The sequence below is a fragment of the Melospiza melodia genome, unplaced genomic scaffold, assembly GCF_035770615.1.
Source record: "Melospiza melodia melodia isolate bMelMel2 unplaced genomic scaffold, bMelMel2.pri scaffold_46, whole genome shotgun sequence".
Taxonomy (NCBI): domain Eukaryota; kingdom Metazoa; phylum Chordata; class Aves; order Passeriformes; family Passerellidae; genus Melospiza; species Melospiza melodia.
Genome location: NW_026948783.1, coordinates 4,950,052 through 4,969,880, shown reverse-complemented (window position 1 = coordinate 4,969,880; position 19,829 = coordinate 4,950,052). Strand labels below are relative to the sequence as shown.

General features: G+C 51.3%; 1 protein-coding gene across 1 annotated transcript; it reads left to right on the top strand.

Annotated features, from left to right (window-relative positions):
- The first annotated feature begins 238 nt into the window (after positions 1-238).
- Positions 239-1,171, top strand: LOC134434726 (olfactory receptor 14J1-like). Its single transcript, XM_063183349.1, has one exon. The coding sequence runs from the start codon at positions 239-241 to the stop codon at positions 1,169-1,171; it is 933 nt and encodes a 310-aa protein (XP_063039419.1).
- The last annotated feature ends 18,658 nt before the right edge of the window (positions 1,172-19,829 follow it).

Sequence of the window (19,829 nt, the reverse complement as noted above, 5' to 3'; positions counted from 1 at the left end):
GAGGGGTCTGCAGGGCAGAGCTGAGCCCCCAGGGCTGAGCTGGGCTCTGGCAGCACTGGCAGGTCCCAGCCCTGGGCATAGGGAGCAGCTGCTGGCAGGGACAGCTCCAGGCAGCAGAGCCCTGGGCAGGCAGTAGGGGGAAAGTGCCCCCAGGCTGTCCTGGGATATTTAAAGTCCTCTCAAAACCCAAGTATTCCATGATTACTTTTTTACAGATCCCCATGCCAAGGCACTCTAAATGCCCAACAGCAGCTCCATCAGCCACTTCCTCCTGCTGGCATTGGCAGACACGCGGCAGCTGCAGCTCCTGCACTTCTGCCTCTTGCTGGGCATCTCCCTGGCTGCCCTCCTGGGCAACAGCCTCATCATCAGCGCCGTAGCCTGCGGCCACCACCTGCACATGCCCATGTTCTTCTTCCTGCTCAACCTGGCCCTCAGCGACCTGGGCTCCATCTGCACCACTGTCCCCAAAGCCATGCACAATTCCCTCTGGGACACAAGGGCCATCTCCTACACAGGATGTGCTGCTCAGGTCTTTTTCTTTATGTTCTTCATCTCAGCAGAATTTTATCTGCTGACCATCATGTGCTATGACCGCTACGTGTCTATCTGCAAACCCCTGCACCATGAGACCCTCCTGGGCAGCAGAGCTTGTGCCCACATGGCAGCAGCTGCCTGGGCCAGTGCCTTTCTCACTGCTCTCATGCACACGGCCAATACATTTTCCCTGCCCCTGTGCCAGGGCAATGCCCTGGACCAGTTCTTCTGTGAAATCCCACAGATCCTCAAGCTCTCCTGCTCCAAATCCTACTTTAGGGAAGTTGGGCTCATTGATGTTAGTGCTTGTTTAGCATTGTGTTGTTTCCTGTTCATTGTTTTCTCCTATGTGCAGATCTTCAGGGCTGTGCTGAGGATCCCCTCTGAGCAGGGACGGCACAAAGCCTTTTCCACCTGCCTCCCTCACCTGGCCGTGGTATCCCTGTTCCTCAGCACAGCCGCATTTGCTCACCTGAAGCCCCCCTCCATCTCTTCCCCATCCCTGGATCTGTCAGTTTCAATTCTATACTTGGTGGTGGTTCCAGCACTGAACCCCCTCATCTACAGCCTGAGGAACCAGGAGCTCAAGGTTGCAGTGTGGAGGCTGACGACTGGATGCTTTCAGAAACATTAAACTGCTGGCCAGTTTCTGCAAGTCACTCGTAATAAAAGTCACTCATAAGAAAATCTTTGAAAATTCTTGTTTCTTTGATTTTCGATTTTTTTTCCTGTATTTTAATTTTTAAATATTGTCAACAAAAATATCATTGTTTGTGCCATTTCTCATTTTGTTTCTCTCTACCTTCCCTGTGGCTGCGCTCTTGGTGGCTTTAAACAAACTGAAGGAACTCCCAGCAGAGTTTTCTGCAGAGATGCCCTTTTGTTGCCATCTCTGAAGCTGCAGCGGCAACGTCTGTGTGCAGAGCTGGGGGCAGATCAGTTCTGGCCCAGCGGCTGTGCCCAGCAGCAGCAGCACTTGGTGTTGCCAGTGCTGCTGCTGTGGCCCTGCCCCGCTGCCCTGGTGGCCCTGGTGTTGCTGTAGGCCCTGAGTGCTCTCGGGGCCAGGCACAGTCCTGGGGGTGGCAGTGCCAGGGTTGCAGCAGGGACAGGCCATGGGCACTGCTGGGGCAGCGCTGACGCCTCAGCCCAGGGCCTGGGGGCTTCAGGCTCCTTGCAAAGGCTGTCGCAAGAACACGCCCAGGCCAATGATCAGCACAGAAAAGCCCTGTGAGCAGCCCCAGGCTGGCTTTGGGCAGGCTGGGGGCACACAGCATGGCTGGGGCTCTGCAAGGGCCCTGGGGGAGATGGGAAAGAGCAGCAGAGCAGGGGTGATCCATCCCCAGTGCACTGGACAGTCCAGGGCAGTGTCCCAGAGCATCCTCATGGAGCTGCCAACAACATCCCCCCTCTGCAGCCGTGGCCTCTCCCCCAGCTCACACAGGTGCCCCATCCTTGCAGGCACAGACACGGCAGCACTGGCTCAGCAGCCCCTGTTTGCATTGCACACAGCAGGGGGAGCACCCCCATGCTGTTGGTGCGGGGACATGAACCTGAGGGGGAGCAAATGCCATCAGCCCATGGGCCAACAAGGGCTGGGGGACACCAGGAAAAACACTCAGCTTTGTCCTGGCCTCTGCAGTCAGCCAGAAAGTTTGTTCCCATCAGCTGAGAGTCTCCCACTGCAGACGCTGTTGCTTAGGGCCAGGGCTGTCTGGCAGCCACCCCCAAACAGCCCTGAGCATTTCTTTGTCTCCACCTTTGCTTTCTTTACTGTTCCCTGCCACAAATTTCTTCCTTTTGCCCAGCCCTGTTCCCTCCCCTCCAAGGAGCCCATCCCTGTTTGCCCTTTCCTCTCTGGCCCTACTCCCCATTGCAGTTCCTGACTTGGCACCATAGGAATTTCCCTTGGGGAGCAGGATCATCCTATAAGTGCTGCCGGAATTGTCTGCAGGCTCCTGCAGTGCCTGGTGCTGCTCCCTTGCAGAGGCACCCCAGGCCAGGGGGGCACATCTGGACTGCTGTGTCTGGCTCTGGGGCTCCCTGCTCTGGGCAGTGAGGAGGAGCTGCAGAGGCTCCACAGGACTGACAGGATGGGCTTTGGGGCTGGCAGGAGACGCTGAGGGACCTGGGCTGCTGCAGCTTCTGAAGAGGAGGCCCAGGGCTTATCCTGTGACTGCTTCAAGGGTTCTGTCAGAGAATCCCAGAATCACCAAGGTTGGAACAGGCCATGGAGATCATCAAGTCCAACCTGTGCCCTCGCACTGCCTTGTGTCCCCTGACCCTCCTCTTCTCCGGGATAAAAAACCCCAGCTCCCTCAGCCACTCCTCACAGGACTTGTGTTCCAGACCCCTCCCCAGCCTTGTTGCCCATCTCTGGACACGCTCCAGGCGCTCCATGTCCTTCCTAAATTGGGGGCCGAAACTGGACACAGTGCTCAAGGTGCTGCCCAAGCAGTTTTGAGCACAGGGAAGAATGTCTCCCCTGCTCCTGCTGGCCACGCCATTCCTGATGCAGGCCAGGAGCCATTTGCCTTCTTGGCCACCTGGGCACACTTCTGGCTCATGTGCAGCCTGCACTCCATCAGTCCTTACAGGTCCCTTTCTGCCTGGCTGCTGTCCAGCCACTCTGTCCCCAGCCTGTAGAGCTGCAGGGGTTGTTGTGGCCAAAGTGCAGGACCCTGCACTTGGACTTGTTAAACCTCAGCTTGTTGGAGTTGGGCCCTGGATCCAGCCTGTCCAGGGCCCTGTGCAGAGCCCTCCTACCTTCCAGCAGATCAACATTCCCAGACAACTTGTTGTCTTCTGCAAATTTGATGATGGTGGACTAAATCTCCTTATCCAAATCATCAATGCAGATGTGGAAATCACTGCTGGCTGGCTCTGACCCCTCGGCCATCCTGTGGGTGCCCTGTGATGGCACTCAAGGTGATCTGTTCCATAACCTTGCCAGGCACCCAGGTCAGGCTGACAGGCCTGGAGTTCCCCAGATCCTCCTTCCAGCCCTTCTTGGGGATGGGCTCACATTGGCACCTCCAGTCCTCTGGGCCCTCCCTGCTGAGCCAGGACTGATGGTAAATGATGGAGAGCAGCTTGGGGACCTCATCCACCAGCTCCCTCATCCCCCTAAGATGGATCCCATCCGGTCCCACACATCTGTGAGCATCTGAGTGGCTCAGCAAGTCACCAACTGCTTCCTCCTGGATTTCTGGGGCTGTTGTGCTCCCTGTGCCCATCTGCCAGCTCAGGAGAACACTTGTCCTGAGAGCAACCTGTCCAAATGTTGAAAATTGAGATTAACAAGGTGTTAAGTATCTTAGCCTTTTCTTTATCTTTAGTTTCTCTATTCTCCACTGCATCCAAAGAAAGAGGTTCTCTTTATCCCATGTTTTGCTATTAATTTATTTATAGAAACATTTTTTATTATTTTTTACAGAAGTGGCCATGTTAAGCTCTAATTGAGCTTTCACCTCTCAACTTTTCTTTCTGCATGACCAAAAACCATCCTTAAACACTTCCTAAGTTTCCTGACCTTCTGTCAAAAGTTGCATCCTCTTTTTTCCCTTGAGTTCCCATAAAAGCTCCATGGGCATCCAGGCCAGTCATTCTCCTAACCAGCTCATCTTCTGCCACACTGGGACAGGCTGCTCCTTCCCGGTTAAGATTACTTTCTTGACATGCATCCATCTTTCCCAGTCCCCTTTGTTTCTAAGGGCTGTTTCTCTTTAAAAAAAATCAGTACTTATTTGGTACTCCCCAAATCTGCATCCTAAACAGGCCAAAGTCTGCCCTTCCTAATTCCAGTGTGGAAGATTTTTAGCTGTCCCTCATTCTTTCACAGAACATTGAAATCTTGATTATTTCATGGTCACTGTGCCCCAGGCAGCCTCCAAGCCCCACATCTCCCACCAGCCCTTCTCTGTTTGTGAACAGCAGCAGACAGAGCTTTCCTTGGCAGTGGGAGTGTTATCAAAATTTTTGTGAAACAGAAACCTCCTTAACCCCAATGTAGCACTTAGAAGCAACATTCTTTATTCAGCTGGATGCACGGGGGATAGCTCCTCCCAAAGCCCTGCATGCTGAGCACAGGAAAGTTTCTGTTTATTTTCTGTATTTTGCACACATATCCATCGATTGTCCTGGACTAAACATAATTGATAATGATAATAATTTCTCCAAAATCATTAACATATTTCCCCTCCCTTTTACCCCTGTTTTCTTCCCTCCTGGGGGGGTCTCTCTGGTGTTCCCTGGTGCTCATGGGCCCCAATGTTCCAGTGGGCCTGGCTGAGCTGGAGGGACATTGAGGCTGGTAAACTTCCAGTTCCGCTTCTCACACAATGGGCATTGTGTGGTTTCCACAGGCCTGGGGTTTTGGAGAACAAGCTCCAGGTGTCAGCTCACCTGGGTGAGACAACTGATCATCTGGTAATACGAGGTAAGAGAGTGGGCTGTGACATCACAGAGTGGGTTATGTGGGGTCGTCGAGCAGCTATGACATCATAGGTCAGTTCTGTGACATCACAGGGCAGAGGTCTGACATCACAGAGCAGACTCTGATATCACAGAGTTGGCTGTAACATCAGAGACCAGCTGTGTGACATTAGAGAATGGGCTGTGACATCACAGAGCAGGCTGTGACATCCCAGAGGGGCTGTGTGACATCCCAGTAGGGCTGTGTCAGGTCACTGGGTTGGTCACTCTGCCCCAGCTCCCCCTCACAGTTTCTCCCAACAACTCCAATGCTGTTCATGCCCAGTAGGGTCCCTGTCCCCCAGGATCCCCCTGGCCCACCTGGAGCCACAGCCTCCACCAAAGGGTGTTCCACAGATCCACCCCAGAGCCTGACATGGGGACAAGGGGCCAGGGCTGTGTGACCAGGACATCAAGGATGGGGATTATCAAGGTCACTGTTGCCTGGTTTGGGTTCCCCAGGGCAGGAAAGATGTCTGGCAGCTGGAGCAGGGTCTGGGAAGGGCCTCCAAGGTGGGGCTGGAGCCCTTGGGCTGTGAGCAGAGGCTGAGGGAGCTGGGCTTGTCCAGCCTGGAGCAGGGAAGACTGAGGGGCTCCTCATCCCAGCCTGGCAGTGCCAGCCAGGAGGTGATGGAGAACACAGAGCCAGGCTCTTCACCAGGGGGCCTGGTGGGAGACAATGGGTAGAAGGGTTGGATGAGGGAAGTGTTGGGGATGGCGCAGGGAGAAAGTGTGATTGATTGTCAGTGATGATGATTTTTGATTTTCATATCTGTTCAAAATGCATTAGAAGGTATTGGGGTCAATATAAATTGGACATCGCTGAAATCAGCCTAAACTGGAAAAGACAACTGAATAAGACAAAACAGCTCTCTCTTCATTGTTTTCAATATAGTATATTCATTTTGAATACACTTCTGCAATGTGACTAATTAACCACAGATGAATTAAAATCTTGAATGATTCCCAGAAACTTGTCTTGTTTGGGTATTCTGAACAAATATTTATGAGCTTTTCTAACTGAATTCCTGAACCAAAAAGCTCAGGAAAGAAGAGGCCTCTGGAGCAGTAAAATTCATCATCAGCCTCCAAGTGGCTTAGGATCCATCCCCAACAGAGAAACAGTGAACAGAAATGGGCAAAGCTTTGTGGCTACCCCAGCTTTGGCATGGGCCCTGGGCCTGGAGCAGGAGCAGCACTTGAGGGCCCCAAGGCTGGGGCTCTTGTGCTGCCCTGGGCAGATGGGATGGCAGCAGGGGCTGCAGAGCTCTCAGCACCTCAGCCCGAGGGGAGCAGGGCAGCAAGGGAGCCTCCTTTGGCCTTGGCCAAGCACCTTCCCCCATGGCTGGGGCTCAGTCCTGTGCCAGCTGCAGCTGCTGCTGTGCCCTTGCCAGGGGCTGAGGCCGTGGGGCAGTGCCCAGAGCAGCCTGGCCTGAGCAGAGCTGTGGGGCCAGAGCCGGCTCGGCTGGGCTGGGGGGAGGCCCTTGGTGCTGCCCAGAGCTCAGGGCAGCTGGCAGAGCTTGCAGGGAGCTGGGCTAGGCTCTGAGAGCCTGGCCCAGAAACCATCAGTGTCCATCTCAGCCTGGCTGAGCGTGCAGGGGCAGGACTCAGGCCAGGCCTTGTGGGGCAGGGCCAGCGCCTGTGCAAGGCATTGCAAACAGGCAAGTGGCCCAGAGAGGAGGCTGCTCTGTGCCCTTGGAGGCATGGACAGAGCAGGGAGGGGGCCCAGGACATTTGTCAGTGCCAGCCTCTGTTCCCATGTGTTGTCAGCCCTGGCTGCTGAGCCAAGCTTTGGCCTGGGCTGAGTTTGGCTGTGGCCCAGCTCCATCCTCCTGCGGGGCTCAGGGCCTGGTTCCAGCCATGGCCAGCCCTGGCTGCCTCTCTGTTGGCCCAGAGGCCGGCAGAGCCCGGGACAGGGCTGTCTGTGCAGCCCCACAGGTGCCAGGGGCTCTGCAGGAGCTGGCAGAGGCTGTCCAGCAGGGAGGCTGTGGGATCTCAGCACCTCAGGATGAGGGTGCAGAGCGACCAAGACCACCCTTGGGGGGCTCGGGAGTCCTGGAATGTTGCCAGAAGTGTCTGGTGGCTGGACTTTGATCCTACACAGGAGATAACATCTGTATGAGGACTGGGAGGATTTCACTGGGGTGAATGGTGAAGGGATAAGTTAGTTAGAGTATAATACACAGGGTTTAGGATTTCTGTACAGGGGGGTCTAGAGAAGTAAGATGGAGGAATTGGGGCGTGTCCTGTCCTTCTTCTTCTTCTTCTTGGCCTCCATCTTCTGTGGTGATGGTGGCACTTTGGGATTGGTCTTTACTAAAAGTGCACTGGTTAATAAGAATAGAAGGTATTGGGGAAAATCATAAATATTGTACACGTAACTTTGGGTATAAAGATAAGTGACCGCCCCGGGGGCTCGGAGTGTGCCCATGGCTGACTTGCTGTGCAGACCTCTGTCGGGCTGAAAGAAAATCTTTTAGATAAACAATTAATAAACACTGAGACCGAAAAAAAAAAAAAAAAAAAATAATTATTTCTGGCCTTAAGAAGCCAGGGGGAAAGGGCTCTCGAAGAAAGAGAGCAAGAAATAATATTAAAGACCCGGTCCCAAAACCCAGAAACCCCAGGAAACTCCTAAAGCGTCCTGAAACTCCGGAGAGTACAGGGGAGTCAGGATCGGAGGGGGGGGTGCAGGGGGGACAGAGAAGGGATCGGGAGGGGACGCTTCCTCGCGGGGGCACGGCGCGGTAGCGGCGGAGCCGGCAGGGAGCGCGGGAGAAGAGATACCGGGAGACACATGTCCCGGTGCGGCTTTTGCCAGCACGGCGCCGGGGGGTGGCGGCCGTCCCGGAGACGCGCGCGGCGGGCAGAGCTCGCAAGGAACCCGCGGACAAATTCGGCTCGAATTGCGGGGCGGGGCGGGGCGGGGCGGGCCCGGGTGCCGGCGGGGGGCGGGCCGTACACATCGGCGGGAGGAATGGACACAGAGACAGAGTCAGGGGCAGACCGAGGGAGGAGACCTGGGAGGTGGAACAAGGAGGGGAGAGTGACGTCAGCCCAGGAGACACGGGGAGAGGCTCGGAGAACACGCATGCGCAGAGAGTAGAGCGCGGGCGGGGGCGGGCCCGTGACGTCTCGGGCGAGGAGGGGCCGTGCTCGGGTTCCTATGTCCCAGCGGCTCCACACCCTCTCCAGACTTGGTACCTCTGGATGAAACCCTCGGAGTCCCAGTCCCTTCCCTTCAAGGGAGACGGTCTGGTGTTCAAGCTCCATTTCCAGCTGAATTAAAAGCCAAACAGACACGGTCTCAAACGAGATCACGAACACGGCAGTTGACAGGACGAGGGGCAGTCGAGCCCGTGCTGTCGTCCGACCTGGGGAGGCCGGTGACAGCGCCACCTAGTGGGGGGCAAGGCTTTCGCTTGTATCTCCACAGATCGAGGTCTGACGTGGGTGTCGGCACGACACATGAAACCATTTCGAGTGCGAGAACATGAAAACGCGGATCCGAGAAACAATGATTCAAGTAACAAAGAGACGAGTACTCAGACAGGAGTCGAGACTCAGATAGCACAAGACGACTCGGAAGAGAAATAAAAAGAAACTAAGGACTTTGGGGGGAATTCTCTGTTAAGGTCCTGAAAAGAAAAGCGAAACAATGATTTCACATAGAAGCGAAGCCATGAGTTTTATGATGCTTATCTGCATCATTCTTTCATTCATTGCAGTAAGCAATGGGGTAATATACCTATTAGTCAGCAAAAGCAAAATGTATGGTAGAATTCTTTGACATCTCTCCCATTTGGAGAGGAATTTTAAGGGTAGAATTCTTTGACATCTCTCCCATTTGGAGAGGAATTTTAAGGGTAGAGTTCTTTGACATCTCTCCCATTTGGAGAGGAATTTTAAGGATAGAGTTCTATGTTTTAATAGTTCTCCTAGTCCTCATACTTGTTATCCCATGCATATTTGCATGTTTAAAACACGCTATGAATCGGATAGCGAAAGAAATTTTCCTAGTGCAAACAAAAGGGGGAGATGTGGGATCTCAGCACCTCAGGATGAGGGTGCAGAGCGACCAAGACCACCCTTGGGGGGCTCGGGAGTCCTGGAATGTTGCCAGAAGTGTCTGGTGGCTGGACTTTGATCCTACACAGGAGATAACATCTGTATGAGGACTGGGAGGATTTCACTGGGGTGAATGTTGAAGGGATAAGTTAGTTAGAGTATAATACACAGGGTTTAGGATTTCTGTACAGGGGGGTCTAGAGAAGTAAGATGGAGGAATTGGGGCGTGTCCTGTCCTTCTTCTTCTTCTTCTTGGCCTCCATCTTCTGTGGTGATGGTGGCACTTTGGGATTGGTCTTTACTAAAAGTGCACTGGTTAATAAGAATAGAAGGTATTGGGGAAAATCATAAATATTGTACACGTAACTTTGGGTATAAAGATAAGTGACCGCCCCGGGGGCTCGGAGTGTGCCCATGGCTGACTTGCTGTGCAGACCTCTGTCGGGCTGAAAGAAAATCTTTTAGATAAACAATTAATAAACACTGAGACCGAAACAAGATCAGAAGTCTCTCCTCGTCCTTTGAAGCGCCGGGCTGCCCAAGGCCACTCTGGGCCTTTCCAGGTCTTTGAAACAGCCGAGAAACCGAGCAAGTGGCATCCCTGAGCTATCTCCGAACATAAATCAGCCAGCAAGAGAAACCGACAACCAGCAAACATAAATCAACCATAAAACAGAAGAGAAAGAGAAAAATGGGATCCGACAGGAGGCCATGGGGCACAGAGCTGCTGTGGGCACCACGGCACAGGGGCCGTTCCCAGCCGCAATGCTCCTGGCCTGGGCTGGGCCTGCACAGGGGCTGGGCCACCATGGGTGGGCCAACACAGGGCCACAAAGGGGCCACGCAGCCGCTGCCGGGGCTGACAGCAAGGCCAGGCACACACAAGCAATTGCTGAGCATGGCCTGCACTGGCCAGCCTGACTGTGCCAAAGGCTGAGCTCAGCTGCCCTTGGGGGCTGCAGCAACAGTCCAGAGCCCAAAGAGCCCCCATGGCTGTGCTGGGGACCAAGGCTGCAGGAGGGAAATGCAGGGCGCTGCTGCGCGATGGGGAGGGCATTGAATTCCAGCACACACCTCAGCTCCCTCATAATCCCAGCACCATGCTGGGCCCTGTTTCAGATGGGAGCAGAGCAGATGTTGATGGGACAGGAGCCCTGCGGGGCTGTCAGGGACCTGCAGCTTGCAAGGTGATCTGCTCTCCCTCATGTGCTCTCAGAGAGATCCAATCCCAGCCGGGCACCTCAGGGCACAAGTGGCACTGCCTGTTCATGGGCACACAGCTGATTTCTGCCTGAAAAGGGGCACAGGTTTTAATACCTGTTAGTTTCATAATATACAAGCAAATCTTTATTGTCTGGGTCATTTGAGAACTTGGGAGAAATGGTAAGGTTTTCTCTCCTGGAAGAGGAATTTCCTGGATGTGCTGGATTCATCTCTTTGATGGCAGGAGAAGAAATACCCATCTTCCCTTCTGCCTTTGCCACCAACATTCACAGTGATATTTAATGACCCCTTCCCTTCAGGTGTTTCCAGCTCTCCTGTTGAAACGACCTTGTCTAAGAACATCTCTTCATTTAGACCTGCTGCATCTATGTATTTTCCATTGCTCCCAGATTCTCTCATCCAGATGCTCTCTGGTCATTGAAGTGCCTCTCAACTGACTGGTTTCATGCTTTGAACATCAGGGAGTCGTCAAATGTTTCTGAAGTTTAAATAAATATCACATTTGGCAGCATCCTAATTGTGTTTATATCTATCACAAAATTACCATTTCTTATGTCTTTGTCCAAAACTCTTGCCATACAACAATCCCTGGGGAGTGGTGGACAAGTCAGGTGGCACTGGGACATCCCAGAGAGCCGAGGGAAGAGCTGTGATGGTTATTAAACTGTTCAAATCTTCAACTTGTGTTTGTTGGCAAGAAACCTTTCTGTGCCTCTGAGTGTCACCAAACCCTTACCCCAAAGGACACAAACCTGATGAGTTGTGGTTCCCACTGCAGGGGCACTTGGACCTTGGCTCTGCACAGGAGAGCTCTTCATCCCCTTTCTCTCTTTTCTTCCCTCTGGTCATGGAGGGAGCTCCTGACTTCAGTGTATGACTCGTGTGTGCAAAGAGAAAATCTGGGCAGAATCAGGGTATGGAGGGTTTGCACGGGAGAATATGTTGGGATCTGTGCTGGGCACAGAAGGTGTTTTCCATTGTTCTGAGACTGTCTGCTGTGGAAAGTGGATTTAATACCCAACAGAGAAATGATTTTGGCATTTGATGGAGGTGTGCCTTCCCTTGGCTTTGTTGGCTGACAAGAAATGAACATCCCTCTGTGTCTTGGGCAGCTCCTTCTCCAAGGAAAGCAGGTGGGAGTTGGAGCCAAGGAGCTGAAAGCTGCAGGTGCAGCCTGGGCTGGAGGGAGCTCAGATTTGCACAAGCCTGCTCTGAGTGCCAGGGCTTGGATGGGGGAAATGGTGGGGTGGGGGTAGGGACAGAGTCTGATTGATTGTCAGTCATGAAGGGTCTTGATTTTCATATCTATTCAAACAGCGAGGAGGTTCTTGGAATCAGCATCAATTGGAGATTGCACATATCAATTTATTAGGAGGAAAAAAAAACTAAACAGGACCTGAAAAATCTTTTCTCACTGTCTTTTTAAATATATTGCATTCACTGTGGATTTACTACTGTGATCTGTCAAATTAACCAGAAATGATTTGAAATTAAAATCAAATTATTCCCAGAGGCTTGGCTTGTTAAGGTGTTCTGAACATTAATGAGCCCTGGGACACTGAATTCCTGCACTGAAGAGCTGAAGGCTGAACAAGCCTCTGGAGCAGGAAAATTCTGCAGCAGCCTCCAAGGTGCTGAGGATGTCAGCAGCCCCCACTGAGGCCATCCCTGCCCAGAGACCGTGGGGGGAATGGGCAGACAAGTAGAGCGTCCCTGGGGCTGGGGCAGCACAACTCAGAGGCGTCAGCGGCTCCAGCTGGGCAATGGAGTGTGGAATGTGGCTGGGAAAGCCCTGCCTGGGCTGTGCCAAGCAGGACACACAAGCCCTGACTCCCATCCAATAAAAAACTTTCTTGAGGAGACATTTAAAAGGAATTACAATTGTTAGTGTCCTCTGAGTTGGATGCACTGGAGAAATACCAAAAAGGGATTGTCAGGAGCTCAAAACAACAAAACAGCCTTTACTGGGAACTTTGGAAAATCAGAGAAACTTCAGCAAAAGGTTTATTATGACATTGCAGTGGTTTTGGGTTGTTAATTTACGATTTTTCTAATCTTGATATTTCTTAATTAATGGATTGATGAGTGTGGTGGGTTTTAGTGTCAGTTAGTTATTTATGTATTTATTTTATTGTGAAATAGGATTATGAGAAAGGTAAAGTACACTTAAAATTTTTAAAAGGTATGAAGAAAATTTTATTAAAAATAAGTTTAAAAAGAAAAAAGGTAGTAAGAATTAAAATAAACTTTTTGGAAAACCTTTTTTACTTTACAACTTTTTTTTTACTGACAATGTAAACTTAAGTGAACTTAAAATTTCTAGTTAGTTTACTATTTCTAGGATAGATTTTTTTAGTTTACTTAGGGAGAGAAGCTTTTCTTGTTATGGTTATGGAAATTTTTTTACAAGAGGAAAAAATATTTTTTGTGGTTTTTAATTTTGTTATGGCTTACAGCTGTCTGGGGAAATTTGTTATTGTGAAGTTGTTTTTTTAGCTGCAAGATTGTTTGCATCTTGTTGGTGGGCCACGTCAACTAATGAGGTATTTTTTTAAACATGAGTTGTTCAAAGGTAAATGTTTTTATTGTTTACTTTTAAAATATCTTCATCTCTGGGAATAGAGATCTTCTCTTAAGGGTACTGGATTACTTTTTATTTCTGTTTAAACTTTTTAGGGAATTGCAGTTTATTATTTTTTTGTCTCTTAATAGGGAGGTTTTTGTTTGAGAATAATTTGAATTTTTTTATAGTTTTATGTGTTATAAAGAAAAAGAGTGGTTTTTATGGTTTATAAGAGGATTTTAGTTTTAAGATTAAGGTATTTTTTCTTCTTTTTTAATTGGGATTTATTTTCTTCATTACTGATCTTGATGGTTTAATTTTTTTTTAAATATATGTATTTTATCGTTCTTTTACTTGTTAGAGGATTGAAGTATGGAAAGGGTTAACACCCGACCCACTAGTAACTTGTGGTGGAAGTAATGGTTGGGTTGTGTTAGGATTGGTTTTATAGTTGGTTTTTGGGGCTTTTTGTGTTCAAGTTTAGTTTTAGGGTTACTTTTTATGGGTTGTAGGTTGTAGAGGTTTTTGGTTTCAGTTGTGTTGAGGGGAGGGGACTTGATGGTAAGATTTTAATAGCTGTGGCTAGCTTTGGTCTGGTTGGGGTTTTGTAGCCTCTTTTGTTTTCCTGTTTGGTGGTTGTTGGGGTTTGGTTTAGTTAGAATGGGGCCAATGGCGGGGGGGGGGGGGGCAGCCTGGGTAGGGGGGAAGGGGCTCAGCCCACGGCAGGGTTCCTGGGTTTGGTTTGGTTTGGTTTGGTTTGGTTGAGATGGGGGCCAGGGCCAAGGCCCGCTGCTTCTTTGTTGACTGGAAAAGCATGAGGAGGTTCCTGGGTTTTTTCATCTTTAACATTTGTGTTTCACAGAGGCATGTTCAGTATCTTAGTGGATTAACAGATTGTCAGTTACACAAAACGTTTTGTATTACTTTGTAAAACTCTTCTCTTGTCAAACTATGACAGACATTCAACCAACATAAAACACTTCTCAAAGCATTGACTTGGCCCATTCAACTTCACAAAATCTAAGCCTGTTCAATTTAATGTTAATGAAAATTTGCAGGAGAAACAGAAGAAGACACAGAAAGAAAGACAAAAAAGATACAGAGAAGCACACACAGAGCTACCAACTCCTGGATATCAGTGTTGTTCAGATGGAAATTCCAAGAGGAGGTAGGGTCGAGATGTGTGCTTGACTTGTGGTCGGCCTTAAATACCCCTTGGTCTTCCTGGGCCCTTCCCCCAGGTGGGACTTGGGCTCATTTGGTCCCTCAGGAGCTGGGCTGGGGGCTCCAGAGGTGGCTGTGGAGCATTGCCTGTGCTGTGCCAGGGACTGGCAGACACTGCTGGGCTGGGATAGAGGCTCTGGGGGGATTGGGGTTCCAGGGCAGGGCAAAGCTGGACCTGCCCCTTCCTCTCTCACACCTGAAATGTTTCTGGACAACAATCTCCTCCAGTCTGTCACAACAGGCAATGTTGGAGGTGAAATCCCAATTTTGGCCATGGGCAACTGGCTGAGAAGGACAGTTCCTCTCCAAAGGAAGGAAAGCACAGAGCTCCAGTGTTTGGAAGGCAGATGAGAGCCTCACTAGTCCAAGGTCAGCCAGACTTGTCAGGAATGGCAGATTTAGTCTGGGAGCAGTCTTTGGATATAGGGAATTTTGGAGGTGGAAGCCCAATCTCACCATTGTCACCTGGAGAAGTGGGTGGTTCTTTCCCATTGGAAGGAAAGCACAGAGCCTTCCTCAGGGTTTTAGGGACAGATAGGAGCTGACCCTTGTGAAACCATTGCCAGCCAGACTTGTCCTGGCAATGTTCCTAAGGGAATAAACACTGGATATAAGGAAATATGGAGGTGAAATCCCAATTGTGGCCATGACCACCTGGAGGAGAAGGAGAGTTATTTTTCATGGCAAGAAATGCATGGAATCCCAGTGTTTCAGTAGCAGATGAGAAGAGACGCTTACCATGCCAAGGTCCGTTGGACCAGTCAGGTGACCCCTGGGAGGCCAATCCAGCCAGACCTGTTCTGTGTTCCCTTGGTTTTGCAGGGGCCCACAGTGTCACAATGGCCCCTTGATTACAAGAAGACCTGCAGTGTTGCACTGGCCCTTTGGGCTGATGGGGTACCACAGTGTCACAGTGGCCCATGGTTCCATATAGCCCTGCAGTGCCACAATGGTCCCAACAATTCCATGAGGCCTTGCAGTGTCACAATGGTCTCTGTTGTTCCCCAGGTCCCACAATGTCACGTGACTCCTCTGTTCCAGGAGCCCTGCTATGTCACAATGGACCTTTGGACCCTGGGGGTTTGCAGTGTCACAATGGTCTCCTTTGGCTCCACAGTGTCACAATGGACCACTGATGACACGAGGCCCTGTAATGTCACCCTGGACCTTTGGTTCCATGCAGCCCTGCAGTGTCACAAAGGCCTCTTGTTTATACAAGGCCCCACAGTATCACAATGGTCCTCCTGGTTCAGTGGGAACCCCCAGGGTCACAATGGTCTCACTGGTTTCATGAGACCTTACAGTGTCACAATGCTTTGCCTATTCCATTAGCCGATATAGCACCACAATGGTCTCCGTGATTCCATGAGTCCCCTCAGTGTCACAATGGCCTCCTTGGTTCCATGAGGCTGTGTAGTGTCCTACTGGTCTCCCCATGGTTCAATGAGGCCTTACAATGTCACAGTGGACCATTGGCACCATTGTGAGACCATGGGGTCTTGCAGTGACACAATGGCCCCTTGGTCCATGATACCCCAAAGTGTCACAATGGTCTCCACGGTTTCATGAGGCCCTGTGGTGTCACAATGGACCCCTGGTTTGATGGGGCCTCACAGTGTCACAATGATCTCTACATTCCATGGAGCCACACAGTGTCGGTAAAGTCCCCTTGGTTCCATTAGGCCCAGCAATGTCACAGTGCTCTCCATGACTCCATGAGGCCCCACAGTGTCACAATGGTCCCTTGGTTTCACAGGGCACCACAGTGTCACAATGGTCCCTTGGTCTCACAAGACCCCCACAGTATCACAATGGTCCCTTGGTCTCACAGGGTCCACAGTGTCACAATGGTCCCTTGGTTCCATGGGCCCTGTGCTGCTGCATTCCCCCCTCTCCTTCTCAGGCCACCCTGCCAGCTGAGAAATGCTCCTTGGGGCTCAGCCTCGGCCAACAGCCCCCGGGCTCAGCTCCTCTGCAGCTCATCACAAACACTGTCTGCTCCAGGCACTGCTGATGCCCAACCAGCTCCTGCTTTCTGTAGGAGCAGCCCTGAGGACTGTTTTTGTTCCCTCAGTGGCACAACATCCCTGTTCTCACACTGCCAATGAAAACTGTTAATGCCAAGTGTGGCCAGGATGACTTAGCCTTACCTACATTGCCTGTAGGTAAGGTTAAGTCACAAGGTCAAGTGAAGTTAAACACTGCTAAGAGTTGTTGTTTTCCCTAGTTGTTATAATTAATATAAGTTATAAGCTGAGTTAAATACTGTTAAATGTCATTCCTCTGTTAAATTGCAAAGTCATAGGTTATAAATTAGATTAAATCCTGCTAAATGGTGGTTTTTACTAAATTGTCAAATTGAAGGTATCAGTTAAGGGTAAGGTATAAGTTAAGTCCTGTTCAGTTTGAGCCCTGTTAAGCTTTTGGGCGGTATTCCTTTCATCCTTGCTCTCACTGCCCTTGTGTCACACACACACACAGGGACACTTCTCAGTTCATTTCTGGGTTGATTGCCTAAGTTTGATTTGGTTTTGTTGTTGCTTTGTTTCCTTGGTGTGCCTGAATTGTCCAGTCAAGAGCAGAGTGAGTCTTGCCAAGGAACTTTGTGCTGCTGTCCCTTAATATCAAATCTGGTTTCTACTGATCCCTCGCTGGGGATTTTTTCAGCGCTCTCAAGCCCTCGTTCATAACAGGGTGAAGGAGCCATGGCCCAGGCTCTGGCCCTGGGGGACACGGGGACGCTGCCGGGGGGTCCCTGTCCCCCTGTGCCACCCCCAGGGCCCCGGCCCCCCGTCCCCATGCCAGGCTCTGGGGTCGATCTCGTGGAACATCCTCTGGGGGAGGCTGCAGGACCGGGGGAACCCGGGGGAACAGGGGACCCCGCTGTGCACGCGCAGGGTTGGACTGATCTCGGGGGGGCCAGGGCAGAGTGACCTCACACAGCCCCTGTGATCTCACACTGCCACCTGTGATGTCACAGCTCACTCCAGCGTGTCACACACCACCCTTGTGATGTCACACAGCCAACTCTGGGATGTCAGCCTGGAATGTCAGGCAGCTGCACTGTGATGTCACAAAAGACTCTATGATGTCAGAAATCCAAAATGTGATGTCAGAATCAGTTCTGTGATGTCACAACCTCCTGTATGATGTTACAAAGCCACCCAGTGATGTCACAACCCATTCTCTCATGTCACAGACCCACCCTCTATGATGGCATGATCTCCTCTATGGCCTCACACCCTACTCTATGATGTCACAGAAGCTTTATGATGTCACAACTACCTCAGTGATGTCACAAAACCCTCTCTGGGATGTCATACTGTTATGAGTAGAAAAGTTGCCCATTTTACTGAAAGGCTACAGAGTTCACAGGTTGGGCCAGTTACTGCCAGGGTGGAGTTCTGTTTCTTGTTGTAATCACCTGTTGTTAATAGTTTTTCGTTAACTCCCTGTGGTTGATGGCTGGGAATCCCCTTTTGGTCGAGTGGCATCCTGCTGCTTCCTGGAGGATGGCACCCAGGATGGTGAAGAGGAGGGGACAACCAAGTTGGCATGCAAATGACATCAGGGTTGGCATGCAAATGAAGAAACCCCTCTCCAAACCTAGCCAAAAACCCCTAAAAACAACAAACCAACATGGAATTGAGTGATCAAAGTGATGTATAGACTTGAAGAACAGAATCCAGTGTCTGCTAAGGCTCTTTTTACCCCTCATCCTAACCTAAAAACATTTTGGCTGGAAAGAAGACATCAAATGTCAAACCAAAATACTGGGAATCTCCTGGTGCTCTGGTGAGGAAGGAACCCCCAGCTCTGCCTGCAGACCGGTGGACAAACTGGACTCTTCCTCCTCCTGTGTGCCACTTCTGGGGGCAGTGGCAGTGTGAGACCTGTCAGATCACCCCACTTGAGCTCCTTTTTAATAAAGACATTAAAAAGGAGAAAGATCTCCTGCCCGATTTATTTCATTGATATTAAAAACCAATACATTTTTAGGAAGCAAAAATATTACTGGTCATTGGTTCTAAGTAAACAATTGGTCATTGGTTCTAAGTAATACAATTACCTTCATTAATTGGGTAATCTCCATTGGCAATTTATTTATTTGTCTTTATGGTAACAAACAATATTTGAGTTTTTTCTCATCTTTTTTATCATCTTTTTCTCAGAAAAGGTCAAGGGAGGCACTTTGGGGTCCCTGGTGACATTTCTGGGGCAGATTTGCGGCAGCTTGGGGTCTGGGGAGGGAATTCAGAGAGAACTTGAGGGCCTGGAGGACACTTGGTGGAGCCGGGTGGGCACTTGGAGGGGCACTCAGGGATTCCGAGGGACAGTTCGGGGTCCGGGGCAGCACTTGGGGGTCCACGGGGGCCCTTGGAGGTGAGGGGAGGAGAATTTGGGGCCTTCGGGGTCCAGGCGGGCCCTTCGGGGGCTCTGACAGGGCTCTCAGTGGTGCGGAGGGTGATGGGAGTTATAGGCGCGGGTCTTATATGGTTAAACAGGGCCATGGAGCATCGCGGAACTTGGAAATGCAGCTGCAATGGCTCTCGGTGGAAGGGCGGGGCATGACGGGAGATGAAGTCCCGGCTGGAAAAGCGCTGGACATGTGCCACGGAGCATGATGGGAGCCGTAGTCCTGGAAGTGGCTCCAACGCAACGCTTGAGGCTCCGGGAAGGCTCTTGGGGGACACTTCTGAGTCCGAGCCGCTACTTGATATCCTCGAGGAAACATAAATGGTTTGGGAGCACTTGCAGGGAGCTTGGCGAGCTCTAACCAGGATATTTAGGGCGTGGGCCACGGCAGGAGTTTTAGGCGCAGGACTGTTCTGAGGGGCTCTGGGGCTGCAGGGGAGGAGAGGAGATGAATTTCCAGAAGTGGCTGTACCGGGCATCTGTGGGGTTGGGAGCACTCACGGGGTCCAGGGACGCTTTTGGGGGGCCCCAGATGGGCGCTGAGGGGGCACTGAGGGATCCTGGAGGGTTTGGGGGACAGTTAAGGGACAAAGGGGTGGCGGATCCCAGGGTTCTGTGGAGCGCAGGGCATGAAGGGCGTTGAAGTCCCAACTCCAATTGGGCTCAATCGGGCTGTGGGGCATCACGGGAGTAGTGGCTACCGTAGGCACCGTCCCCGAGTCTCCAATCCCTGGCACTGATTGGCTTCAGGCGGTGATGGGCGGGAGTCTCAGCAAATGGGATGCGACAGAGGCATGAGGAACCCATTCAACTTCTCCAGTCCTTCCCAGTACAGCCCCGTTCATCCCCAGTGCAGACCAGTACAACCCCGGTACAGCCTAGTTCATACCAAGTAGAAACCAGCACAACCCCAGTGCCCCTCCAATCCCTCCCAGTACAGCCCAGTCCCTCCCAATACACCTGAGTCAATTCCCAGTCCCACCCAGTTCCCTCCAGTGTCATCCATACGATGGCCCGGTGTCCCCAGTCTTCTCCACAATGTTTCCAGTGTCTCAAGTATGTCCCAGACCTCCCCAGTGTCACTCCCAGTATGTCCCAGTGTCTCCCACAGCATTCCCAGTGTTCCCCAGTATGTCCCAGTCCTCCCCAGTGTTTCCAAGGACAGTTTCGTTTCTCACAGTGGTTGTGGCAGCCAAACCCTGCAGTGGGGTCAGTGCAGTGCCCGTGGCCACAGCCCCTTGCAGGGGCCCAGTGCAGCTTGGGCTGATGATCCACCCTCACAGCTGGCCCAGGGCAGCTCTGCAGTGGCTTTGGTGGCACCTGGGGC

Excerpts from the sequence above, each read along its gene's own strand:
- LOC134434726 (XM_063183349.1), top strand. The coding sequence starts at position 239 with ATGCCCAACAGCAGCTCCATCAGCCACTTCCTCCTGCTGGCATTGGCA.